At 41.6% G+C, this 24,045-nt stretch overlaps 4 protein-coding genes across 5 annotated transcripts; 1 reads left to right on the forward strand and 3 right to left on the reverse strand.

Annotated features, from left to right (window-relative positions):
- Positions 1 to 2,354: 2,354 nt before the first annotated feature.
- On the forward strand, positions 2,355 to 2,723 carry RB195_013511 (uncharacterized protein; the record flags this gene model as incomplete). The annotated part of the gene is made up of 1 exon (XM_064203364.1): positions 2,355 to 2,723. One exon carries the CDS (start codon positions 2,355 to 2,357, stop codon positions 2,721 to 2,723), a length of 369 nt encoding a protein of 122 aa, XP_064059245.1.
- Positions 2,724 to 5,027: 2,304 nt separating this feature from the next.
- RB195_013512 (uncharacterized protein) lies at positions 5,028 to 5,876 on the reverse strand (the record flags this gene model as incomplete). 2 transcript variants are annotated; one of them, XM_064203365.1, is made up of 1 exon in its annotated part: positions 5,028 to 5,876. In XM_064203365.1, the coding sequence occupies one exon, from the start codon at positions 5,874 to 5,876 to the stop codon at positions 5,028 to 5,030; it is 849 nt and encodes a 282-aa protein (XP_064059246.1). The 2 variants fall into 2 exon arrangements, with proteins under 2 accessions (XP_064059246.1, XP_064059247.1); XM_064203366.1 differs by having other exon boundaries at positions 5,028 to 5,759.
- A 5,630-nt stretch (positions 5,877 to 11,506) lies between these two features.
- On the reverse strand, positions 11,507 to 20,576 carry RB195_013513 (uncharacterized protein; the record flags this gene model as incomplete). The annotated part of the gene is made up of 13 exons (XM_064203367.1): positions 11,507 to 11,714; positions 11,769 to 11,872; positions 12,300 to 12,382; positions 13,391 to 13,526; positions 13,589 to 13,708; positions 13,796 to 13,955; positions 14,111 to 14,161; positions 15,393 to 15,476; positions 17,344 to 17,418; positions 18,578 to 18,682; positions 20,118 to 20,247; positions 20,325 to 20,453; positions 20,555 to 20,576. The coding sequence occupies 13 exons, from the start codon at positions 20,574 to 20,576 to the stop codon at positions 11,507 to 11,509; spliced, it is 1,407 nt and encodes a 468-aa protein (XP_064059248.1).
- A 181-nt stretch (positions 20,577 to 20,757) lies between these two features.
- On the reverse strand, positions 20,758 to 23,662 carry RB195_013514 (uncharacterized protein; the record flags this gene model as incomplete). Its single annotated transcript, XM_064203368.1, has 4 exons — positions 20,758 to 20,949; positions 21,262 to 21,318; positions 21,409 to 21,489; positions 23,612 to 23,662. The coding sequence occupies 4 exons, from the start codon at positions 23,660 to 23,662 to the stop codon at positions 20,758 to 20,760; spliced, it is 381 nt and encodes a 126-aa protein (XP_064059249.1).
- Positions 23,663 to 24,045: the final 383 nt, after the last annotated feature.

A 24,045-nucleotide genomic window follows, 5' to 3' on the forward strand; every position in this document is an offset into this window, starting at 1 on the left:
AGTTTCCTTAACTGTGGTTATAATAACTCAATCAATACTCAAAATAAAAGTAATATCTGGTAGTGAGATTACGTACATAGTATTATCTCTAAGCTTAAATGAGTTTGGCACAAGAATATTATTATATCGTGGTGCTTCTAATTATTTATTTGTAATAAATTTCAGTACATATGTAATACGTTAGGAATGAACGATGTATGACCGTCCTGGATATCATATAGCAATGTAATATACTATCGCAAATATAACAATAAATGTACAGATATTTTTTGTGGCCCCTACTAATCAGATAAGATTAAAAAAAGAGACGAAAAAAACAAAGAGAAGAGAAAATAAATTCAAAAAAAAAAACAATTAGTAGAAAAGTTTGTGAGTTTTTTTTTCTTTCCTTCCTCTAAAAAGCTCAATAAAATATTCACATTAGGTAATATATTATCGTATTACGTAATGTGGATAGTATAATATATTATTATATATTATATTACCACATTACGTAGTATATCATATCATTTAGCTTATACCAATAAAATATTGATGTAAGCTAAATGATATGATATATTACGTAATGTGGATAATGTATACTAAATAAATATTGAAATTAATTAAATACACTGTACTGTCTAGTTTACTATAGTAATATGAATCGAAATTGCATTGTTTCAATACCTCTATTTACATATATATTAGATCATCGCATAATTATGAGTGGTGGATATCCTGGGCCTTTTTTTCAAAATTAAAACATAAAAAATTCCATTCAAAATAAGCTCCCTTTCATTTTTCATAATTATCCCATATCTTCCTGGCAGACTTTCAATTCCTCAATTCATTTTTCTATTTTTCAAACATAAATGCACTTCCAAATGCTGAGGTTTCAAGAGGAGAGGACTTGGAGATTTTTCAATTCTTCGTTTTCAAAATTGAAAATTCGAAGTTGCTCTTGGACTTGAAATTTATGAGAAAAGCACATTATTTATGGGATAGAAGCTATACATACATATTTATCATTTCAACAGTTTCATTCCTGCAAATTATTTTCAAAAATTATTGACGAAAGAACCAGAAAAGAGTAAAGAAAAGTCGCCGCCGATAGCGACTACGAGGAACGATTCGTTCACTTGAGCTACGGAGGTTGAGGTGAAAAGAACGTGGGCGTATGAACACACAGGTACACATACTACGGAGGTTTGCACACGTATGTGGCGGCGGCGGCAAGCTTAACCGATTGAGTAAACACAAGTCAAAGCCTTAGAATGAAATAATCATGTACGGCGGCTTTTTGTCGTGTAGTTACGAGTTTATGTACTATAAACGCTACTCATTTTGATTAACCTATACACACCGGGTGTGCTAGCACTTGAACAAAACGGATTTATTCATTGAATGGAGGGGGGAAAATTGATGAAAAATTATGAAATACACAAATTTGCTTGCGTTTATATACTCTGAATTCAGAAAAAAAGAAAAAATTCAAACTAATCAAACTGCTCCATCTTTGACAGGATTAGTTTTTCATCCTACTCTGCTCTGTTCATTATTCATCTCGCTTTCTTTCTAAGCCTAGATTATATCCACCCACACACAATAAGCACGACGGTATGTATAGTTCCAGTTTTCTCAATAGAACTCCAAAATCAACAAGAAAAAAAAATAGTGAGGAAAAAAGGTGAGTGATCCAGAATCAAGAAATTATCTTTGCTTAAACAGAATAAAAAACGGTTTTAAAAACTCATTTACGTCATTTATGTTTTTTTTTGTGTGGAGTATACGTACATTTACAGAAAAATAAACGAAGAAAAATTCACATTGAAACTCGTAATAAACATATTGCATTCAATTGAGGAAAAAGTTCACTTTTAAACAAATCGAGCTTTGAGTCTCATTCGAATTATAAAATGAATGTTCAAAGCAGAATTTTGCCAGTATCAGTGTAGATATACGAATCTATTTTCAAGTCAGTCCGAATTTTGATATTAGGGTGCTCGGAAAGTATCTACCGAAAATTTCGCAGTAGCGCAGATTTTTTGAGATGTTCTGGAAGTTTCTGTTTTAAATAGACTATATAAAAACACCGTGAGCAATGGACTGCGATATCTCGGATTGCTGAAAGAGCTCGGTCAGTGGCTCCCACATGCACTGAGAGACCGCAACCTCCAAAGACGCCTGGACATCCGCACTCGGCTGCTCTCCAGAAGCCGCAGATTCGATTGGCTGGACACCATTGTCACTGAAGATGAAAAATGGGTCCTCTACGTCAACCACACCCACAAATGTGCGTGGTGCACTGGCGGATCCTTTCGTGAAAGGTGAAATCCATGAGAAGAAGGTCATGTTGATCGTCTGGTGGGGAGTTCATGGAATCTTTTGAACTGCTGCCGGACAACACGACAGTTACTGCCGAGGTCTACTGCGCTCAACTGCAAAGACTGGCCGACAAGATCCGCAAGGAGCACCCGAAGCTCGACAACGCTCGTCTGCTGCAGGATAACGCGCGCCCTCACATCGCGAAGAAGACTTCCCAGAAAATCCCAGACTACCACCTCTTTCGATCGCTTCAACATCACCTGGAAGAGAAGCGCTACGATAATCGTGACCACCTCGAAAATGGTCTTAGGGCTTTCTTCGCCTCCAAGTCGATGGAGTTCTACGCCAAAGGAATCCGTGATCTTGTGAGACGTTGGCAGAAAGTTGTCGACGTTGATGGAGATTATTTCGTCGAATAATAGAATGTTGTTAAAAAGTTGTGCTGTTTTGAAATTTTGCCGTATTTCGGCAGATGCTTTCCTAACGCCCTAACAGAAATCAATATGTAGTTGGGGTATTTTTATGGGGCTAAGGGAATTCTTTTTTTTTCAAGTATGATTGACGACGTTTCTTACGTACGCCTCAAACATGGCAGTTTTTTAATGCTGAATTGTTGTACGTGCTCTACTAATTAATACGAATTTCCTGATATTTTTTCCTACATTTCAGTTGTGGTATAAAAAAAAAACACTTTTCGGAAACATGCCTCGTCGGGTATTGCGTTTCTATGATTTCTTGGTGAAAATGTTCTTTTAAAGTAGTTTGAAATCATTTAAAGTTAGAGCGTAAAGATAGCAAATAAATAGTAAAATTGGTTGAAGCAGACCAGTGAAATAATTTTAAAAAAGTGGAACAATGGAAACAGTGGAACAGTGAAATAATTTTAAAAAAGTGGAACAATGGAAACAGTGGAACAGTGGGAACAAAATATAATACAAACAGAGCAATTAAATATTATAAAAGACACGGAGATATATGTACAGGATGGTCACAAATGATTCGTCAAAATTAGACGTTTTATAGATTCAAATATATGATGCCCATCCATTTATAATAACAACCAATAAAGAGAGCACGTTTTGAAGTTTTATTTATGATTTTGCAAGTTCCGTTCTGACTCACTTTTGTGTCTTGAAATATAAAAAGACAGAATCCAAGTCACCATCGTGTAGTGTGCATTCTGAAGACAGTGCAGCACTAAACCTATCAAAAGAATTCTGCGATTGTATCAACACTTTAGAGAAAACATGCTACCTCTGTGAAGGAGAAAGCTACGAGCGACAAGGAGGGCTTTCAACGAGGACTCTCATACGTGAAATACAATCTGCACGTGCCACCTTTTCCTACAACAATGGCCGAACTTAAAAGCACCATCCCACGAATCTGAGGTGGTATGGACTTCAGGTAGAGTATTCGTATACGGGATCGTAGATTATGGAGAGGGGGTGATCCCGTCCATTTCTTCCTAATTGCCGTAAAAAACGACACGGAAGATGCGGCGCGTGCACATGGCTGGCGCGCTCCAATCCAACTCGCCGTAGAAACTAGCGAGCCGGAACGCTCGAAGCCGTATCTTCCGGGTCGCTTTTTACGGAAATTACGAAGAAATGGACGGACTCATCCTTCTCTCCTTAATCTACGATCCCGTTTACGAATACTCCACCTGAAATCCGTACCACCTTAGATTCGTGGGGTGATTCCTTTAAGGATCGCATCACTGCAGCTCTGGTGAACACTGACAGGAACATGCTTGAGCGCGTGCGTGGGCAGAAGTTGACCACCGCATAGATGTGTGGGTCGTGAAATAGGAGCAGTGCACATAAAAAATTTGTAATGAGGTATAAGAAACTTAAAAATGTGTTCTTTTATACAATGTATCGATCGTTATTTCTACATGTAATATTTTGTAAAATAAATTCACTCGAAACCCGATGAATCATATGTAATCACCCTGTATTTCAATGACAAAAGAGATATCTCTTAATGACAGCAATCATCGAAAATCCTTGACTCAGCAACACTACGCAAACACATGAGTCAAACTAAGGAAGCAAAGAGTCGGCGATATTTGAACAGGTAAGTTTTCAGTGCATAGCATTCGTTCTCTTTCGGTAAGGAAAAGCAAATAAACGCACACTGTATGAGTTTTTATGCATCGACAAAAGGCTAGTTTATCGGTGTTTGAGAGAAAAAAAACTAATGCTAAGGAGAAATCTGGATCCTCGTAGTACATCTTTCCCAAACACGTTTATTGTGTATACATAAATGTATATGTACTTGCTCAAATATTCGCTAACTTTAATCGGTCACAAGTTATAGTAACAAGTCAGTCTTTCAGGAAAAAACAGAGATTTTTTTTTGGTTTTCTCCGTAATGTTTTAGAATTTCTCCAGAACTTCTAACTGGTAGTAAGAGGTAAATAGCGAATAAGTGATTTACTGGATTCTATGAGTAGTCCATAAATTGAGCACTGTCCATAACAAGGAATGGACTCTTATAGCAACGCGAAAGTTCGACCTTCTTTCAATCTTAGCATAGAGATTGCAACTTGTCGATTCTCAAATTGAAGCAAGAGCCAAGATTGTCAACAAACTTTGTTACGGCTAGCGTTTCGGCGTCGTCTCCTTCGTCAGAGCCTGGAAAGTCAGATCATTTGCAATACTTAGATACTTAGATACTTAGATGGTCCGTCTTCAATGAACGTGCAGGCCCCAGCATCTCTTTCACTCGTTTCGTTCCCTCGCCATTGTCATCCAAGATGTTCTCAAGCTTCGTGAGTGACGTTGACGAGTTCCCTGAGTCATATCCAGCGGAGCTCTCAGCTGGTCCATCCGTGTAGCGAACACCACCTCGTTGGCGGTCCCTCGAGGGCGTTTAGCATCTCCAGGGATCCACTCTAGCATTCTTTTAGTCCATTTATCGTCGATTCTTCTCATGATGTGACCGGCCCATCTATGTTTTGCTTTCGATACATATTCCGCTGGGTTGCGAAGACGGGACAGTCCTCTTAAGTCGAAGCTGCGAAGACCGTGCAGGTGTTGTGTGCGCCGGTTAAACTTTAGAAGGCACCTCTCAAGGGCTCTGTGAGTAGTAAGCAGCTTCCTAGACGTGGCAGCGGTGTCTGCCCACGTCTCCGCTGCGTAACAGAGCGCTGGAAGAATTGTCAAGTCGAACAGATGGGCACGAAGATCTTGGCCCGTCAGTTGGTCCGTAGCTTCCCTGACGGCTGCGAATGCTGCCCATGCTGCTCTCATTCTTCTATTCACTTCTTCCTTCAAGTCGTTTTCCATGTTCATAGAACATCCGAGGTATACGTATGACGAAGTTTCCACGATTTGGGAGCCTTCAAGTTGTACTCCTCCGTCCTCGCAGTAGGCGTTCTTCATGAACTGTGTCTTCTTTCTGTTTATTCGCAGTCCTATTCTCTTCCCTGCTTCGTTCTGTTCGTTCAGCATCGTTTCTGCTTCACCGGTACTGCTCGAAAAGAGAACGATGTCGTCCGCGAAACGAAAGTTTGAGAGAAATCTTCCATCAACACGTATGCCCTTTTCTTCCCAGGAAAGTGATTTCATTATCCATTGCAATGCAGCCGTGAACAGCTTCGGCGATATAGTATCGCTTTGTCGTACCCCCTTTCCAATCCAATGGTGAGAGGGCGGTGGAAAAGCTATATCCTAGTCGTGCATCGATCGTAGCAATCGGCTAATGTTCTCACATACGACGCGTCCACACCTTGGTCGACCAGCGCTGACAGTATTGCATTCGTTTCTACGCTGTCAAAGGCTTTCTAATAGTCGACGAAAGTTAGAGCAAGGAACAGGCGGTATTCCCAGCAAACCTCTATGACCCTAGACACGGTCTGGATGTGGTCCAAGCAGCTGAACCCCCGGCGGAATCCAGCTTGCTCTCAAGGCTGGGCTTCATCAAGCGTCCTAGATATGCGCGTGAGGACGATCTTGGTGAAAACGTGGTATAACACGCATATCGAACGGTAGTTCCGAAAGTCCTCTCGGTCACCTTTCTTATCATTTGTAATAGATCCTCTCAAATGCCTCATTCTGCACAAGTCATCATTCCGTATGATGGTACGTCCAAAACCGAAACCAAAAGAGTCCAAAACGTCGTGCTTACCTAAGTAGCCTCATTTTCGCATTTTCGGGTTCGTATGATAGGATCATGGCAGCTATGCAGAAAGGAGCATTTTCATGACATTTTCTGCGATGTGTTCCGAGAGAGGTTGCTGCATTTGGATGTTTCATCCTATCTAGATGTTCTTTGGTACGAACACAAAGAGGTAACCCTGTTCTGCCAATATACTGTTCGGCACATGATTTGCACGGAATTAAACAAACTATGTACACCAAAGACCATGCAGTCGCCTCCCTTATCGGATGAGCATATTACACAGTTTGTAGTCAGGTTAGTGCCATCGTACATTCATTGATTGATCTCTATTTTGACAATCGGACTCCTACAGTATTTAGCAGCCACACCACTATCTTTTCTCTCCTCGACACTTTTCGAATTTTTAAGGAAAAAGCCACACATTATTATGAGATATTCAGCAATACGAAACTTAATTAAAAAATCACAAAAACAAGTTATAAATAAGAAATTGGAAGGTTCTCTATTGAAAACTATTACTTATTATTAATTATTATTACTATACTTACTTATTACTTATAATTATATCATTTTCATTATTATAATAAATTATTAGTTCATTAAAATTCCAAACTTCTGACCATCGAAACAAACAACACATAGCAGAGAGGTAATGAGGGAAGCCTTACGAGATATTGTACGTAAGTTTCTTCTCCTCAACTCTTATGACAACGCAGATCGTATCTTACTTTTATTCTTATTTAGCTGCTTCAGCAAGTAAAGGAACGCAATAAGAAAGGCGGAACGCAACAAGAAAGGGGAAAAAATGAAATTAAATACCGAGTAGTGGAGACAAGTACATATGCTGCTGTCATCTCACATTTCTGTGATGAATTGTTGAAGCTGTCACATCTAATATGATTCGTGATTTTACACATGACTTTCTATTACATTAGAGCACCCAAAAAAGATATAAAGAAAAACTCATTTCTTTTATGAAGCAGCGAGAAATGTAAAGAACGATAGAAAGTGGAATATTTCCATGAATAATTTTTTTCTGGTTACGCTAATAGATGGCGGAATAAAAAAGTGCGAAAATTTTCCAGAAGTTGTAGCAAGCAGAAGAAGAGCGCGATAGAGATAGAGCTCAAAGCCTCTTAAAGCCAGCCACCAAAACCATTTCAGCCGGAAAAATCAAAACGACAGTTACCGATTATTATTCAGCAATGTTCCTTATTCTAAACTATCCATAATATTGATGAATTAATTTTGAAAAATAAACAAATGAGTTTTATCGACATCTTGCTTTTGAGCCCAAATATCTGACATTCAACATTGTTGTAATAATAGTATCATGATCATGATATATAATAACGGGCTTATTCTGTCACGTGTGTGTGTGGGTGTGTGTGAGTCACGAAATTCGAAAAGGGGGTGCGACGGGTCCACTAGCGTCGAGTTGTTCCCTCGACGCCAGAAAGCTATAAAATGGAGTGCAACGGGTCCCAGGGCGTCGGGTTGGTGCGCCGGCGCCAGATAACTACAATATGGGGTGCGACGGATCCACTGGCGTCGGATCGGTGCGTAATAACCTCGTGATCATGGTCTTCGCAAAAGGTAAATGAGACGTTGCAACAGTTTCGTATCCGTGGCCACTGGGCGCTTTGCTTTTCTTTACTTTACTACTCCTCCGCGCGCCTATTTCCTTCTCCGTTCGCCTCTACTTGGTAGCATGCCTTGGTCAGAAAGTGGAAACATGCATGCAAACAGCTGCTTAAATAGTAGCGAACAGTTTGCAGTTGAACTGACGACTCTGACGTAGAACGTTATGTCTATCAGTAGGATAAAGTCTTTCACGCCATTTTCTGCTTAAACATCATTCATTGATAACTCTTGGAGGGACACAGGAGGATAACCCAAATTTCGAGTAATACTTGCAAATTGTGTCTACATTATATTGGTATCGTCGGAGTGTTTGAAGCTAAAGTTTGAATATTCTCCAAATTTAGAACTGGCGCGGTTAGAAAGAAAGCTATGAAATCTTTTGCCTTTATTTATAATTTAAAAAAAATGAATGAAGATTGTTAGAGATACACAAGTCCAATTTCACAGAAAAGGGCGCTAATATTGATTTTCGTTGATCAGCGAAGGAGAACGAAGCGAGCACCACAGAAAGTCTGAAGTCCGGCTTTAGCCGGACGTTCAGACGGGTGATATAATAATATGTCTAATAAAAATTGCCCTGATATAACACAGGTGCGGGTTTAGAGCAGTCGGTTAGAGGACTGACTGTGACTGCATGGTCGATGGTTCGAAACCGTCTTAGTAACAAACAAGCCCTTTATCCTTCCGAGTAGGAAAAATTAGAACCAGACTCGTCTAAGAGGACTAAAAACTCTTACTTAATACGTAGACTACTCCGGTAAGTCAATTGTGTATAGCAACGCGCATTCAGAAGAAAAAAACCCAACGATTACGAATTGCGTTGTTAAATTGAATTGGTAATTGGATGCGTTGGCGCATTCCAAGCAGATTCATACGCCAGTGAGGGTATTATTTGTCCTTTAATATAGCTTTGTTGTAACACTTTGGGTACGTAGAAACCAATTACTTAAATACAAGATCATTTAAAATATACAGGATATAATTTAAAACTCTAAAAATACTTCAATCTGAAGAACCAGAAAAAAAAGATTAAAGCGATAAAACTAGACTTAAACATGCAAATAACAGACTTCCTAGGTCTAACCATCAAAATTCTCCATTCTTTAGGAACAATCATAAATAGGACGGTAGCGAGAAGTGCGAAAAATACAATAACGTGTAAAGTGTAAAAAGTGGAAATGGCATTGAATTTCGTTCGAGTACCTTTAAAGTGAGATGAAATGAATGCAAAGAATGTGCTGCAAATGTTGCAATTAGTAAAAACATCGATGTGACACTTCAGAGTGGATGAACCGGTTATATTAAGCGCTTCAATTCTGTGGCAATAACATCACACACACGGATGCACAGTACTACGGCCCATTAATGTAACTTTATTACCCTATAGTAGAGCAAGTTTTCCTTCCATTCAATGGAAGTAAACTGTGAATGTGAATTCTTCGATAGGAACAGGAAAAGTGAAATATTTTTCGGAAGGTAAGAAGTGGATACAAAGACCACACATACGGTCAACCATACATGTGGTTTAACAGAAAAAAGTATAGTCGCCGCATAATCTCGTTTTGGAAATGGATTTAACGCTAATCCGCGCTGTGGTCAACAAAAGAAGGACCAGATCAGGATCTCTTCACAGATTTTCAAATAATGATACCTATACGCCTGAGATTGAAAAGAATGTATATCACAAATATCATTTACACATTTTTTTCCAATTCCTCCTACATTCCGAATTTTTCAATTCGGAATAATCTCACAAAATCACACTATGGATTATTCCACTTCGCCTAAACAGCATCATTAGGCAGCCTATAAAATTCTGAGTGGTCCCACATTGATGCCAGGATCATGTGCTTACGATTTCTTTCACCACCATGGCCGTTCCAACACAGCCTTGATCACTGTCCACCTCACACATAGCCGTTTCTTATCGATCAGTGCAGCCGCGTCGCGATGTCGCCAATGCCGTGCGGCTACTCCGACACTAAGCTTAAGATAATGGATCTAGGAAGCACCGATTAAAGCCTATACAGTAATCCCAATTTATTCCTCCTTGTTCTATGTTTCTCCCAATCGCAGTGAAAGAATATCTTACATCATCTTTATCCCTATCTTGTTATTCTTATTTTTTTATTATTCTTTTCATACTGATATTTGCACACTTGAAAGCAGCGTACCACGAAATTGATGTAGAATGGAACCCTGATGGAAAACATGGAGTGTGAGGTGTAAAATACGAGCGTGCCCATGGATCGGCTCAATTCTCCTAAAAGTCCTTAAAAAATGGCGTGGGAAACAGCGGTTGTTCCTACGAGATACATAGGAACGCTCCATTCCTGGGAACGCACCGCGTCCACTAGCGAGCGGTCAAAGATCCGTGATCTGCTCAACAGCCTGTTCAAGTAAAACCAATGAATAGAATGCGGAGAGGAACGGAGCGGGTACAATGGTGAGCGTTCTAAGGTACTTAAAAAGGAACAAACCTCGTTTCCATGCCCTTTTTTTTAGGACGACCAGGAAGAATTGAGCGACGCGACGTTCACGTCCGTAATCTACACCTTAAACTCGATGATTTCTCAACAGATTCCCACACTTCATGAATTTCGTGGCACGCTATCTTTAAGGTCAAATCTAAAAAGTAATGTGTCGCAAATTATTTGTTTTTTTTTTCATGCTTTCTTTTAAGATATGAAAAGCACGTTGTTTTTTATGAGGCAAGCATACAGTCAGAAACTCATAGTCTAGTTGAAGAACTTAAAAATTTAAATTTCTACACAGCAAGGCCGTAGAGGTCCAAACAGCTTGTTACTAGCTTTTTTCAGGTTTCCTCAAACTTGTCTTTTTATTTATTCGCATGCACCAATGGTGCACCAGAAAAGAAAGATAAAAGAAATGGAACACACTTTGTCTGATTCAGAGAATCTTACGAACAAAAAAAATTACAAACCTTACTAGAACCGGAACCCAATTTATTGCCAGAGAAGACTTTCCCTGTCTTTTTTTGCGGCGGATTACAGACTTTTGCAAACTTAGACGGCAAATTCAAAGCAATCGACTAATTTTTTTGAAGAAACAGTTTCTTATCACGCGAATATGAATTCCAAATCACGAAATCCAGAAAAAAAAACATATGTGCTGGGAACACTTTAAGCACTCGTGAGTCAGTTTGTTTCTGGAATAGGTTTGACCTAGTGAGTCACTGGTGGCTCACGCCATGTGGTAGCAGTCAAGCGTGCACCCACAGTTCCGTGTACCATGCATAAACATTCCAAGTTTTAGTTCAGTGCAGGCTACAAGAACACATCCTTCCTTTCTGAGTATCAGTGGCACAGAAACCCTTTTTCTTAAAATTTCCCCTCATGTGTTCCACACATTCATCGTAAAATTATAGAATGCTTCTAGAAATTTCTCGCCGAAAAGCAGGTACAATTTTATTTCAGCAGTAGTAGTTATCAATTTGTCCTGCTTGTGCACGTATATTTGGCATTGTATTGTAATACTGTGTGTTTGTTCTAAGAAGTTGAGCAAGTAGTCCAATAGTGATCGGCTGAACATTTTCCAAATGTTGCGATAAACGTAGATACTCGTCCGGAGATACTGTATGTTGGTACATCAGCACATTCAACGCGTCACATGCCAAAGACCTGGAAAATCCCTCAAAAATCTAAGAAAATTTGAAGAATAGAATCTTCACCAACTTTTCCAATCGCACATCTCCCACAGCGGTGACGAGATGAGAAGAGAACGCTTCGGGTTGTTGATTAACAACATGTCTATTCATAGCAATCCATTCAAATGACATCTGAAAAAGTAGCAATTTTCAAGCTGGTCAGACCTCCTACCGTCTACATGCTGCCATTTTTTGCGAGTGAGCAGCACTTATGTTTGCCTACCAGACCGTAATTATTTAAATGCATCACTCCACGAATCTGAGATGGTACGGATTTCAGGTGGAGTATTCGTATATGGGATCGTAGATTAGGAGAGCGGGTAATTATCCAGTATCCATAATCTACTATCCCGTATACGAATACTCCACCTGAAATCCGCACCACCTTAGATTCGTGGAGTGATGCCTTTAAGTAGCTGCAGCGAGCGTAATCTTCGTGCCAAAAAAGGACTGGGGGAGATCAGAAAATGAACATGCGTTACGGTCAGCATCGCAGTCACTCGGTTGAAAGGATTTGGCAAAGACCGAATTCACTATCATTGTATAATCTCTCACAAACCTTCTTTGTTGAACTGATACCTCGTCGCTCCATTACGCTACCAAGACGTAAGATCTCATCAATATTGACTCGAAGACGTTCTCCTAAATATTACAACTTTTGAGATCTCCTATAAAAATAAAATTCAATGAGCTGAGTTGAACTTTTTGCCTGGACTTCGTTCTTTTCATCAAAATTATTCATCAAACCATTACCTTTCTCTCAATAACAGCTTAAAGATTAAAATCACTAAAGTCACATCGCAGACTTTGAATATCTTTTTCAGATGATTTCAAATGTATGTAAATCAGGAATAATTTTCTAGCTTAATTATCTGTACATTCAAAATCTTCCCTTCAACCCTAAAATCTTTGTCGTTCGTTATCAAGCATGGATAACTAATATGTACTTTCCCACAGTTCCCTATCCACAAGTTATCACATTACGATCTGTTAGGTTCGCATTTTTTCATGCGAAAACTAACAGAATCACATTAAAGGGAGACAGAACGCTTAGGATAGAACAGCTTTAGGATAGAACAACTGGAATCGGGTTTCAAGTGAAACGCTGTTGAGTCGAGTAAGTGCATCTAACACATCCAAAGTACATCATTTCCGCAATTTCCTCCTCTGGATATACATACATGTATGAATCAACGTTTACAATTCCCCATAAACAAAATACCTGATCAAAAAACTAAGCGTCTTAAAGGAACGATGAGAAAGGTAATAGAGGTTGTTCAAGAGATCACTTTCCCGGATATATTCCTATTTTCACAGCATTTAGCTTTGAAATAAATTCTGAAGAATTTTGGTCATAAATGTCATCACATTTATGACCAAAAACATCAAATTTCGAAAGTCAAATTCAAACAAATTTTCCTAATTGGTAAAAGGCAAAGGCAATGTAGCTACGCTTCACAAATTGTCGAAAAATCCCGCTTAACTGCAGAAGTGTGTGAAGACAATGTAGACGGGACAATCGATACGTATCAATATCAATAAAACTCCGAGAAATCTATAGTGGAGAAATTGTTGAATTGTGAAATCACGTGAATTTATATCCGATTTGAATGTAATGAATGTCAAGAAAATTCCAGTTAGCACACTAACCTACAGCAGCCAATTCGGCTGATTCCCGTCTTACAACAGGCAGTCGTTTTGACAATGTGGGACCTCCCGTTACTGATATGGTAACTGATTCTTTTGGTGGTGATGCTTTCACACGCGGTGGTTCAGGAGCTATTCTCTGAAGCGAAGCGGAAATAAACGTTTATATAATTAGGATCCAGTAAAAAATAGAAACTGCACCTTTGCCTTGCGAGATGACACCATTTCATCATCTTGTGTTCCTTGCAGTGGAGGTGACGGCCTCAGCTTTACCACTGTTGCCCTCGGTGGGGTTGGTTTTTCCGGCTTGATGCCGTATATCTGTGGTGGGTGTTTAGTAAATTCATCTGGTGATTCATTAGACGACAGATGGACATCAAAATCTACAAAGTTTGTAGTCAAAGCTACCTTCTCCTCGAGCATTTTAAGGCGTTCAGCATCAGCCCTCTCCTTTGACTTCTTGGCGGCCATAGGTGATGGTACTTCTATTTCTTTCCCTACTAGGCGCGGCGGTGGCGGTGGCAACGCCGTCGATGTTACAAGGGCAATTGGCACCTCGTCTGGTTTCCTAAATTATGATAACGATGTCGAATCTAATCTACTTGGCAAGAAATTGACTCTCATTGGAATTTTCAGGTTAATTCGCTGACGACAAACTATGTACATGGATAGTCACAATGTCAACGAATACAGAAGCAAACAAAACAGGAAAAATCCACACACTTTGCCTTCTCATCTGCAGTTGGAACCATTTTTGCCGTCTCTTTCATGGGTCTAGATCAATAAAAATAATCAATTTCAATCAATCAGTAGGAGATTATCAATATTTAGTAATATTTCGGTAATATTGCCACCTTTTTGTTTGAAGAAAATGCTGGAATTGTTGAGAAGGGTGTAGAGCATTGAGGCAGAATAAGCGGATGAAGTATGGGGAAAGAGGAAGCAAAGCTCACATCCTCTCACGCAACTCATCCAACTTTTGCAGTTCGGTTGATTACGGTGTCATCATTGTAGTAGGTGAGTTATTAGATAACGAATACCTCTATCTAGAAACCTAGATAAGTTCTCTGCGCATGCTTATGCGTCCCTAAAAAATTGTGCCCGTCTTCCAGCAGCATTTATCTCTGTTTAGAAGTAAGACGGAAGGATTTAAAAGAAAAACAAAAAGAATGAGGGAAAAGATGCAATCTGTTGATAATCGAATTTAAGCAACAGCAAAAGATGCAATCGTTTTGCTCACAGTGGGAGCATCACTATTTAAAGGCATCACCTCACGAATCTGGAATGGTACGGATTTTACGTGAAGTATTCGCATACAGGGTCGTAGATTATGGGGAAGAGGGCGATTCCGTTCATTTCTTCCTAATTGCCATAGAAAACGGGCCGGAAGTTACGGCTTTGAGCGTTCCGGCGCACTATTTTCCACAAGGAGTTCGATTGGAGCGCGCCAGCCCTGCGCGGCGCCGCATCTTCCGGGCCGTTTTTTTTACGGCGATTAGGAAGAAATGGACGGAATCACACCTCTCTCCATAATCTACTATCCCGTATACGAATACTCCACCTGAAATTCGCATCACCTCAGATTCGTGGTATGCTGCCTTTAACCTTTCGCAGTGAGTGCTCACACTGCACATTCAGTGCAACATGTAGACACATCCAGTGAAAAGCATCGGAATCTGCAAACCGCATTCATCGTATGATTTTATTTCACATCCATGGAGTTCTTGTTCTTACACCTTCGCGGCTCGGGAGGGAATTTGGCAGTATTTTCGTGATATCAACGGTACCACGAAAATACTGCTAAACTGGAGATGATGACTTTATTTCCAGAAGACATTGGTCTTAGGTGCATAGGATAACAACAACCACCGCGACTGACTCGCCCACAACCAACAAATATCAAGAATGAGATCCCCACAGCCAGTGCTAGCCGTAATCACCAGCAGCTGCGGAGGATAGTCGAGTCAAAAAGATGAAAAAAAGAACAGAAACGAAAAGGACCCACTTTATTTTCTTCTCTTCTTTAATCATATTTGGTGGGTACCGTTGAGTCGAGTCCATCACCACCAACGCTTCACCGCTACCTTCTCTAAAAGTTCCGACCAAACGAATGCATTCGCGCTGCTTTTTGAAATCTTCAACAAAGGACACTACTACAGAAAAAAAAGCTAGGTTGAATATTCTGGCATGAAAAATGTCGCTACACTCCGCAAACACTGAAAATGGCAACATATCTTCTTAGTTGTCACCAAACGTAATGTGTCTATCGTTCAACGGACAGTGCCCGCCTATGTCAGTCGATAGGACTGGATACTTTACTGACCATCTTTCAACAGAGCTCAGTAAAAATAAAGGCCGGTAAAATCCGTTTCCCAGCTAGACTCCTTACCACGAAGTCCATTCGAAAAGGACAACGCCATTGCAGAAATCGTGTTTATGGTAACAAGTGAGATCCTTAAAGGCAGCATACCACGAATCTGAGATGGAGCGGATTTCAGGCGGAGTATCCGTATATGGGGCCGTAGATTATGGAGACGGGGTAGTCATTTCTCCCTGCATCACTGCAAACAACCGCCTCCAGAATGCCGTTTTGTACGACGCCATCTATTGCAACGCTCCACCTCTTGCGCCGCCTCCGCCCTGCGATTTGTTGGAAATCAATTCGGACTGCCCCGATAGGTGGTGCGCTGCAGTAGAAGGCATCGTGTAAAACAGCAACAACAACAACAACGGCAACAGCTGCTTGCAGTGATTCAGAGAGAGATGAACGGAACCACCCCGTTCTCCATAATCTACGACCACGTATACGGATACTCCATCTGAAATCTGTACCACCCCATGTATGCTGCCTTTAAATAGCGATGCTCCCACTGTAGGCGAAACGATTGCATCTTTCCCCTCCTTCTTTTTCTTCACGAACTGATGGCGCTCGTACGCTTACGTCTATTTTCCATTTTTGTCTTACCGTAGTGCGTTGTCCTTTTTTCGTGTACCCGTTCATGATTAGAATAAATCTGTAGTCGTACTACAAAGTTTCTTCCTTTAAAGGCATCACCCCACAAATATGAGGTGGTGCAGATTTCAAGTGGAGTATTCTTACAAGGGATAGTAGATTATGGAGAGGGGGTGATTCCGTCTATTTCTTTCTAATTGCCGTAAAAAACGGTTCGGAAGATACGGCTTCAGGCGTTTTGGAGCACTACTTCCTACAGGGAGTTCGACTGGAGCGCGCCAGCCTTGTGCGGCGCCGCATCTTCTTGGCCGTTTTTGACGACAATTAGGAAGAAATGGACGGAATCACTCTCCTCTCCATAATCTACTATTCCTTATAAGAATACTCCACCTGGAATCCGTACCACCACAGATTCGTGGAGTGATGCCTTTAAATCGGTGCCATTGTTCCATCGACTACAGTCGTATAGGTCTGCCTGACTGAGTGTCTATGTCCGCTTTCACCGATGACGCAACTCTATCTATAGTCAGGTCAAAACGAAATGAAGCACGGTGCAAATGCGCACGTGCTCGAAACGGCGCGGTGAGGGCAGCAGTTGGAATCGAGGTGGAACCTGCACAAACTGCAGCGATGGGAAGTGACAATAAAGGTTCCAGTACGCTCCATCGCACCGCCTCGAAAAAAGCCGCGTACGCAATTGCACCGTGCTTAATGTCGTTTTGACCCCACCATATTACCGGGCAAAGACGTGTGATTTCAACCAAATAAATAAATAAGTAATTAAGCTTCTTTTTTCCTACGAGTTTGACAGGAAAATTTCTGCGAATCCGTCTTTATCGTGGGAAATTGACTGTTTTCTTTTCCTATCCCCAAGTCACTGCTGCTCTCATATTCACAGAAGAGTAGAAGCCGGTCGCCAAGGCAGAATACGCTTGGCGACGGCTACTACTCTTCTGTTCGAAAGAATCATGGCGACGGTTTCGATGAGCTGAAGAGAACCTACTTCACTTTCTTTTCGACTTTAATGCCTGACGGTGGAAATTGTTGAGTTGAATCAATGGCCCCCATACCTTCAGGCCTGAAATCATTACTACGAACAATTTAATACAGACACAGACACTGTGTTGTTGTTCAATGGAAAATAAATTACGGTGGCGTAATTTCTTCGTAACAATAAACACAAAAGAAACTGGCAGATTAATCACATCTAAACAATATGCTTCGAGTTTCTAGAAAGTCCTTTCTTCGTCGTCAAGAAAAGGAACTTCTAAAGTTAAAGATGGAACAAATTTCTCAGAAAGACACGACAAAAAACAGTGGATGTTTTTCCAGTGGGTGTCAAATCCCACACCACAATACAAAAGAACTTGTTAAGGGGAGGTATATCATGAAATTGACGTAATTTGAAAACGTTATGCAAAACACCGAGTTCGGGACGTTGGAACCGGTTGGAGTTTTATGGAAGCAGTAGAGCACATATCCAAGTCAATAATCAATAAATCAATCGGTCACTTAGTTTGTCCCTTAAAGGCAGCGTACCACGAAATTCAATTAGTACGGAAATCGTAAAGTTGGGGCAGTAGATTACGGAAACCACCGTGGTCCGTTCACTTTTCCCTAATCGTTCTGGAAAACCGGCGTGAGAACAGCGTTTTTTCCTACGAGGTAGGTTAGAACGCACCCTTTTGTAAACCTACCGGTCTTCTCCCCCTCATCCTCCATTGGTTTTAGTTGAATAAGCTGTTGAGAAGACCTCAGACCTCATCGATTCTTGACTGCTCGCTAGTCGACGCGACGCGCGCACAACAATGACGCCTTTCAAACTACCTCGTAGAAACGAGCGCTGTTTCCCACGGCTTTCAGGATTGTTAAGGGAGGTTGAGGGGGTCACGTTGAATTTCGTTATTCAAATTCAAGTTCGTAACATACTTCTTAACTATATATTTTCTATCAAATTTCCACACTAACACGTGATACGATGCTTTTAAATCCTATTACGAGTAGACAAATGTCTTCGCCTCGGAAATAACAGACTACTGACTAGCAAAAATTAACCGCGTTCCAACAGAACTGATTCCATGCTACGGTCTAGTGCAAAGTATCAAAAAAAAAACTTTCTTTTAAATAAAGATGATATATAACTGAAAATTGAAGTGAATTACGGACAAGTAAGGGAACAAAAAAATAGAGAAAAAAAAACAAGCAAAAGCTGTAAGCAAACGTTCCAGTTCACTTACATCTTCTCTTGAGGCGAAGGCTTTGAAGGTTTTGCATCGCGAGCTCCAGGTTGCAGGAACTCCTCCTCGATCCAGTTCTTTTTATCTGTCTTCGGTTTCTTCTTGCTGAACCACAGATTGTTAACAATTTTTTCTTTTCTCACACTTCGAATTGCCACCACGTCCGCCTCCAACCCGTTCGTTCCTGGTCCCAGCACAGTCCACTAATCCCCCAGCCATGTTCACAGTTTTTTTCCGCATAGTGCAAGTATGTGGTGGAATATATAGTCGGGTCAGAACGACATGAATCACGAGTGCAGTTGCGGTGCATTTGCGTACGCGCTCGAAACGGCGCGGTGGAGGCAGCAGTTGGAATCGAGGTGTGGCCGTCGTGAGCTGCAGCGATGGATGGCGCCAGCAAGGGTTTCAGCACCCTCTCAGCCGCTATGCTCCACTGAAGCGCCTCGAGAGAAGCCGCGTACGCAATTGCGTACGTGCTTCATGTCGTTTTGACCCTATTATACTGCGAGCCATCTGGGGCAAACGACGCAGTGTGTGTACTTGCACAGTTTTCGCTGCGCGCTGCGGCAAAGTCAACAGTCGGGCCAAAACGACCTGAAGCTCGGTGCACTTGCGTAAGCTCCGGCGCTCAGACAGACGAGACACGGTAGAGGTAGTCGTTGGGGCCTAGGTAGGACTACCGCTAGCTTCGCCATAATGGTGTTAGCGAAGGTCCGCTCTCGATTCACACAGCTAAGTTCAACCACGCCGCTTCGAATGCAACCGCTTACGCAAATTAACCAAACTTCGGACGATTTTGACCTAGACATAGCTCGTCGCGCCGCTCTCGGTTGTTGGAAGCTGTGAAAGGCAAGGCAAGATAAAGCAGTACCGTGTGTACTAGGCTAAATTGATATGTGTTTCTCAAAATCGCGAGTCAAACCACAGCCAGATACTATAGTCGTATCAAAACCACATGTAGCGGGGACAGTTGCGTAAGCGGCAGCGGTCGAAGCGGCGCAGTGGAGAGAGCGGCAGGAATTGAGGTGGGACCATAGTGAACTGCAGAGATGGATGGCGGTAGCGAGGATTCTTACACGACGCTCCACTGCGCCGCTTCGAGCGCAGCCGCTTACGCACCTGTTTGTGCTTCATGTCGGTTTGACCCAAGTATATCTCATATCCGTGTAGAATGCAAGTAGAAGCATATACAGAGGACGACTGGAAGCTTGGCTACAATACTGGAAGCAGATGCGCTTGAAGAGGCGCAGTGGAGCTAGCGGTTGCCATCGAGGTGGGACCCGCTAGCCCCATCGCGCCATTCCCAGCACAACCGCTTACACAGTTGCACCAAGCTGTAAGTAGTTTTGATCCGACGAGATGTGGCCTTAATTTCCCGTGGTCTACGTGGTCTTGTACGGATGATACGGTAATACGATACCATTATTCAATCACCTCAAAACCAACGATATCTCGGTCGCCCATCGTGCCCTCAGTTACGGAAATCACGAAAGTTTTTTCGCAGCAAACTCACTAACTCCCAGCTGCCTCCAGGACTTACCTCGCAGAAGAGGACGTTTTAGTTTTTTTGTGATGTCTGTCTGCTTTATCCTTCTTACTTTTTTTGTGTTTCACTTTCGGATCTACGGATTCTTTCTTTTTTCTGTCCTTTCCCTTAGTTCGTTTCCTGTCTGCAACACTTGGAAGTCCGTGAGATTTGAAACTCGAGAAAAAAAAAAGAAAAAGCCAAAAAAAGCATCTATCCAACCACTTTTTCCGGACTGTTTTTGAAGTTTCTTATCTTTTTTCTGACTTTTCTTAATTTTCTTGCTAGTTCCACTTTTTCCACTCTTCTTGCCTTTTTTGCTTTTCTTCTTTCTTTCTTTAGGCTGTTTTCCTAAATACAAGGACGAAGGTATGCAAAGTGATGGAATTCGATCTTCCTGTTCCAGGAACAGCCGCGACTTCAGGAAAGAACAAGTAGGTGAGTGTGGTTACCTTCATGTTTTGCTTTCGGCATCTTCTGATTGTTCACCTCGTTGTGCTTGGTAGGGGAAATTAATGAGAAACACTCATAATTAGCTTATATTTGAGGTCTAATTATCTCAATTGATATGGTGCTATCGTTCTGATTAAGGAGATCGATGAGGAGAGAAACAAATTATTATTTCAACTCGACAAGGGAACCGAAAATTGCCGATTCATTTTGTTTCTTGTATTATTATCGATTTTTCAGTAACATATACAGGATGGGTTGGTGGAGGCAAAACTACTGCTCGTTCTGCGGGCGGAGGAGCAACAAATTCTGGTTGCGATTCTTGTCCAAAGCTGATCACGATCAATAATCCATCCGAATCTGCCGTGAGTAGATCCTCCAGGGCATATTCGAGTTCCTAGAAACAACGTAATACGTCAGCGCGTATTAAAATGGAAATCAAACACTTCATCAAGTGGATATGTGATCAGGATTAATTCCAGGTATAATCTTTGGTGATTCCCATCAGTTTTGTTTTCTTTTATTTTCTCTACTTTTCTACTAAGATTAGTTCTCTTAGCTGGAGTAAGTTTGTGTGGGCTGTCGTTCTCTGTATGTTAAATATTCTCCGAAAACCATACATAGTTCTTACACATTCGTTAGTACACCCCTACGCAAAAAATATTGTTCTAATCTCAAACAAATTACGGTAGATTAAGGTTGTACTTACACGCATGCGTGAGTGCTGTTTGATTGTCATCGAAGCATGATTCTCAATTACACCCATCTGAAAGAAAAACATTAGCAACAACTATTTTTTCATGTAAATTCAATGAAGTTGGCAATATCATGCAGTACTACGGGAAACCTCTCTCACCTGATCAACTATGGAACCATTATTTGAGTAGTTATTATTTACGTTGTACAACAAAAAGTTGGATCTAGCAGTCGGAATTGGCTGTAAACAAGCTGAATTAATTCCAAAAAGTAGGAACTCGAGATTTTCTTTTTGGTTTTGGGTTTTTCTTTATTCATTCGGAGATTTTCATTCCTCTCATAGTGCGCAAGGTTGGGCAAGGTTAAAGGCAGCATACCACGAATCTGAGGTGGTGCGGATTTCAGGTGGAGAATCCGTATACGGGGTCGTAGATTATGGAGACGGGGGTAGTTCAGCTCATCTCTCCCTGCATCACTGCAAACAGCCGCCTCCAGAATGCTGTTTTGTACGACGCCATCTATTGCCACGCTCCACCCCTTGCGCCGCCTCCGCCCTGCGATTCGTCGAAAATCAATTCGGACTGCCCCGATAGGCTGTAAGGGACGCTATGCGTGCAAGGGTGGTGCGCTGCAATAGAAGGCATCGTACAAAGCAGCATTCAGGGGCCGGCTGCTTACAGTGATTCAGAGAGTGATGAGCGGAACCACCCCTGTCTCCATAATCTACGACCCCGTATACGGATGCTCCACCTAAAGTCCGTACTACCCCAGATCTCTGGCATGCTGCCTTTAACCATAATCGGATCAAAAGGACATGAAGCTCGGTGCAGTTGCTTAGGTGGCTGCATTCGAACCGACCTGGTGGAGCGAGCGGTTGTAATCGAGGTGGGACCATTGTGAACTGCAGCGATGAGTTGTGCTAGCAAGGGTTCCCCCCGACCTTAACCCCTTCGCTCCACCGTACCGCTTCGAGCGGATCCTCTTAAGTAACTTCACCGAGCTCCTTGTCGTTTTGACACAACTGCACGTGCTGTTTTGTCGCGTTAAGGTTAGCGCTAAAATCAGAAAAGAGATTCCAGAAACATTGTAAACAGCGTCACTTCAGCTCTATGTCATACTTTGAATGAAGGAGCATCGAGTCTTTTCCTGAAAGATTTTGTGAAAGAAACGGGTCACAGCAGAACAGTGTAGTTTCTTTTTTCTTCTCGTCAACATTTTGAGTAACTCTTTGCAGCAGTAGGTGTTGGATAACTCCATCTCCCTCACTTCTCAAGTATCATTTGTGTCTGCGCACGCGAACGTGGAAGAATTCCTCTTCAATAACAATAACGGGTTGCCAAGATTGTTTTCATGTGTTCACTCGAACGTTCCTACTCTTTTGTTCTATTATGATTGAATCTGACTTCTTCAGTTTTTCGACATGGAATCCAATTAGCAGTGAAATGAACCTTACTCTTCGTCTGAGGTCAAGAGCGGACAGAATTTTCATCTACGATATCTGCGTTTAGTCCAAGCGAGTACTATCCTGTGAAAACGATCTACTGCTGTGTTCGGTGGGAGGTGGGACCTTCGTTAGCTCCACTCATATCTGCAGTCCGAGTGGAGTTAGCGAAATTCTCACCCTGATTGTAACCGCTCGCTCAAACGCGTCGCATCGAACGCAGCCGCTTACGCAGCTGCACCGAATTTCGGATCATTTGGACCCGATCACGTGTCTTTGAGACAGTGGATCTAACGACCTTCCTTCAAAAAAGTGGTCAAATTGGAAGAGGAAAATGTAGTTGAGGGTGGGGAGGAGGGGGTGCGGGGCACTTAGTGGAGGCTTTATTTCTGGACGCTCTTTCCTACATTTTTCTCTTGGTAACTTTAGCTTACATGCCATAGATCCTCAAAGACCAATGCTTAAGTCTCAGGGTCCCAACTGATTTGATTATTTATTTCGAGAAATAAGGGCGACTTAGTGCCCTACTCCCCAACTATAGTCGGGTCAAAACGACAAGAATCACGAGTGTAGTTGTGGTGCATTTGCGTACGCGCTCGAAGCGGTGCGGCGGAGGTAGCAGTTGGGACCGTGTTGGGACCGTCGCGAACTGCAGCGATGCATGGCGCCAGCAAGCGTTTCACCACGTCCGTAGCCGCTACGCTCCACCGACGGCATCGAGAGAAGCTGCGTATGCGGTTGCGTACCTGCTTCATGTCGTTTTCACCCCAGCATACATTTCACCCGATTGGAAGTTGAACACAGAAGAGACGTGACCACGCTCCGTTGTCAATCTAGCGCTCGAACTGACACTCTATGCGAATGAATCCGATACGTTCACTTACCTACGCTTCAACCGGTTAAAAAGTTGTTGTATTGATACCTGTTGGGTGTAATCATCCACATACGTTGAAAATTCGCTCACATGATGCATAGGTAATGAATTCAACTGTGGAATATTTCTGACTCCTGAGAAATTGATTTAAATTGGTTTAGAATTTGTAGTTTTGCACAGTACACAGTAAGAACACGATAACAATAACAATAAAAATACAGAAACGGCAACATTTACCAGTAAATTGTATAAATAAGTACATAATAAGTAAAGTGAATTACCAGTAAACGATGTTTTCCACTGAGTAAGTAAAAAGAAAGAAAGAAATGAGCTCGGAGCGAAACGCAAGAGATCCTGTACAGATTTTCTGCGGAGATGAAAAGTTTAAAGTCGAACATTAGGAATATGTACGTACGAAGGAGCTATAGAAGACAATAGCAGGCATAGAAGCAAATGAATCAGTGAACTTAGTCATATTGAAT

Source organism: Necator americanus, chromosome V (genome assembly GCF_031761385.1).
Source record: "Necator americanus strain Aroian chromosome V, whole genome shotgun sequence".
NCBI classification, from domain to species: domain Eukaryota; kingdom Metazoa; phylum Nematoda; class Chromadorea; order Rhabditida; family Ancylostomatidae; genus Necator; species Necator americanus.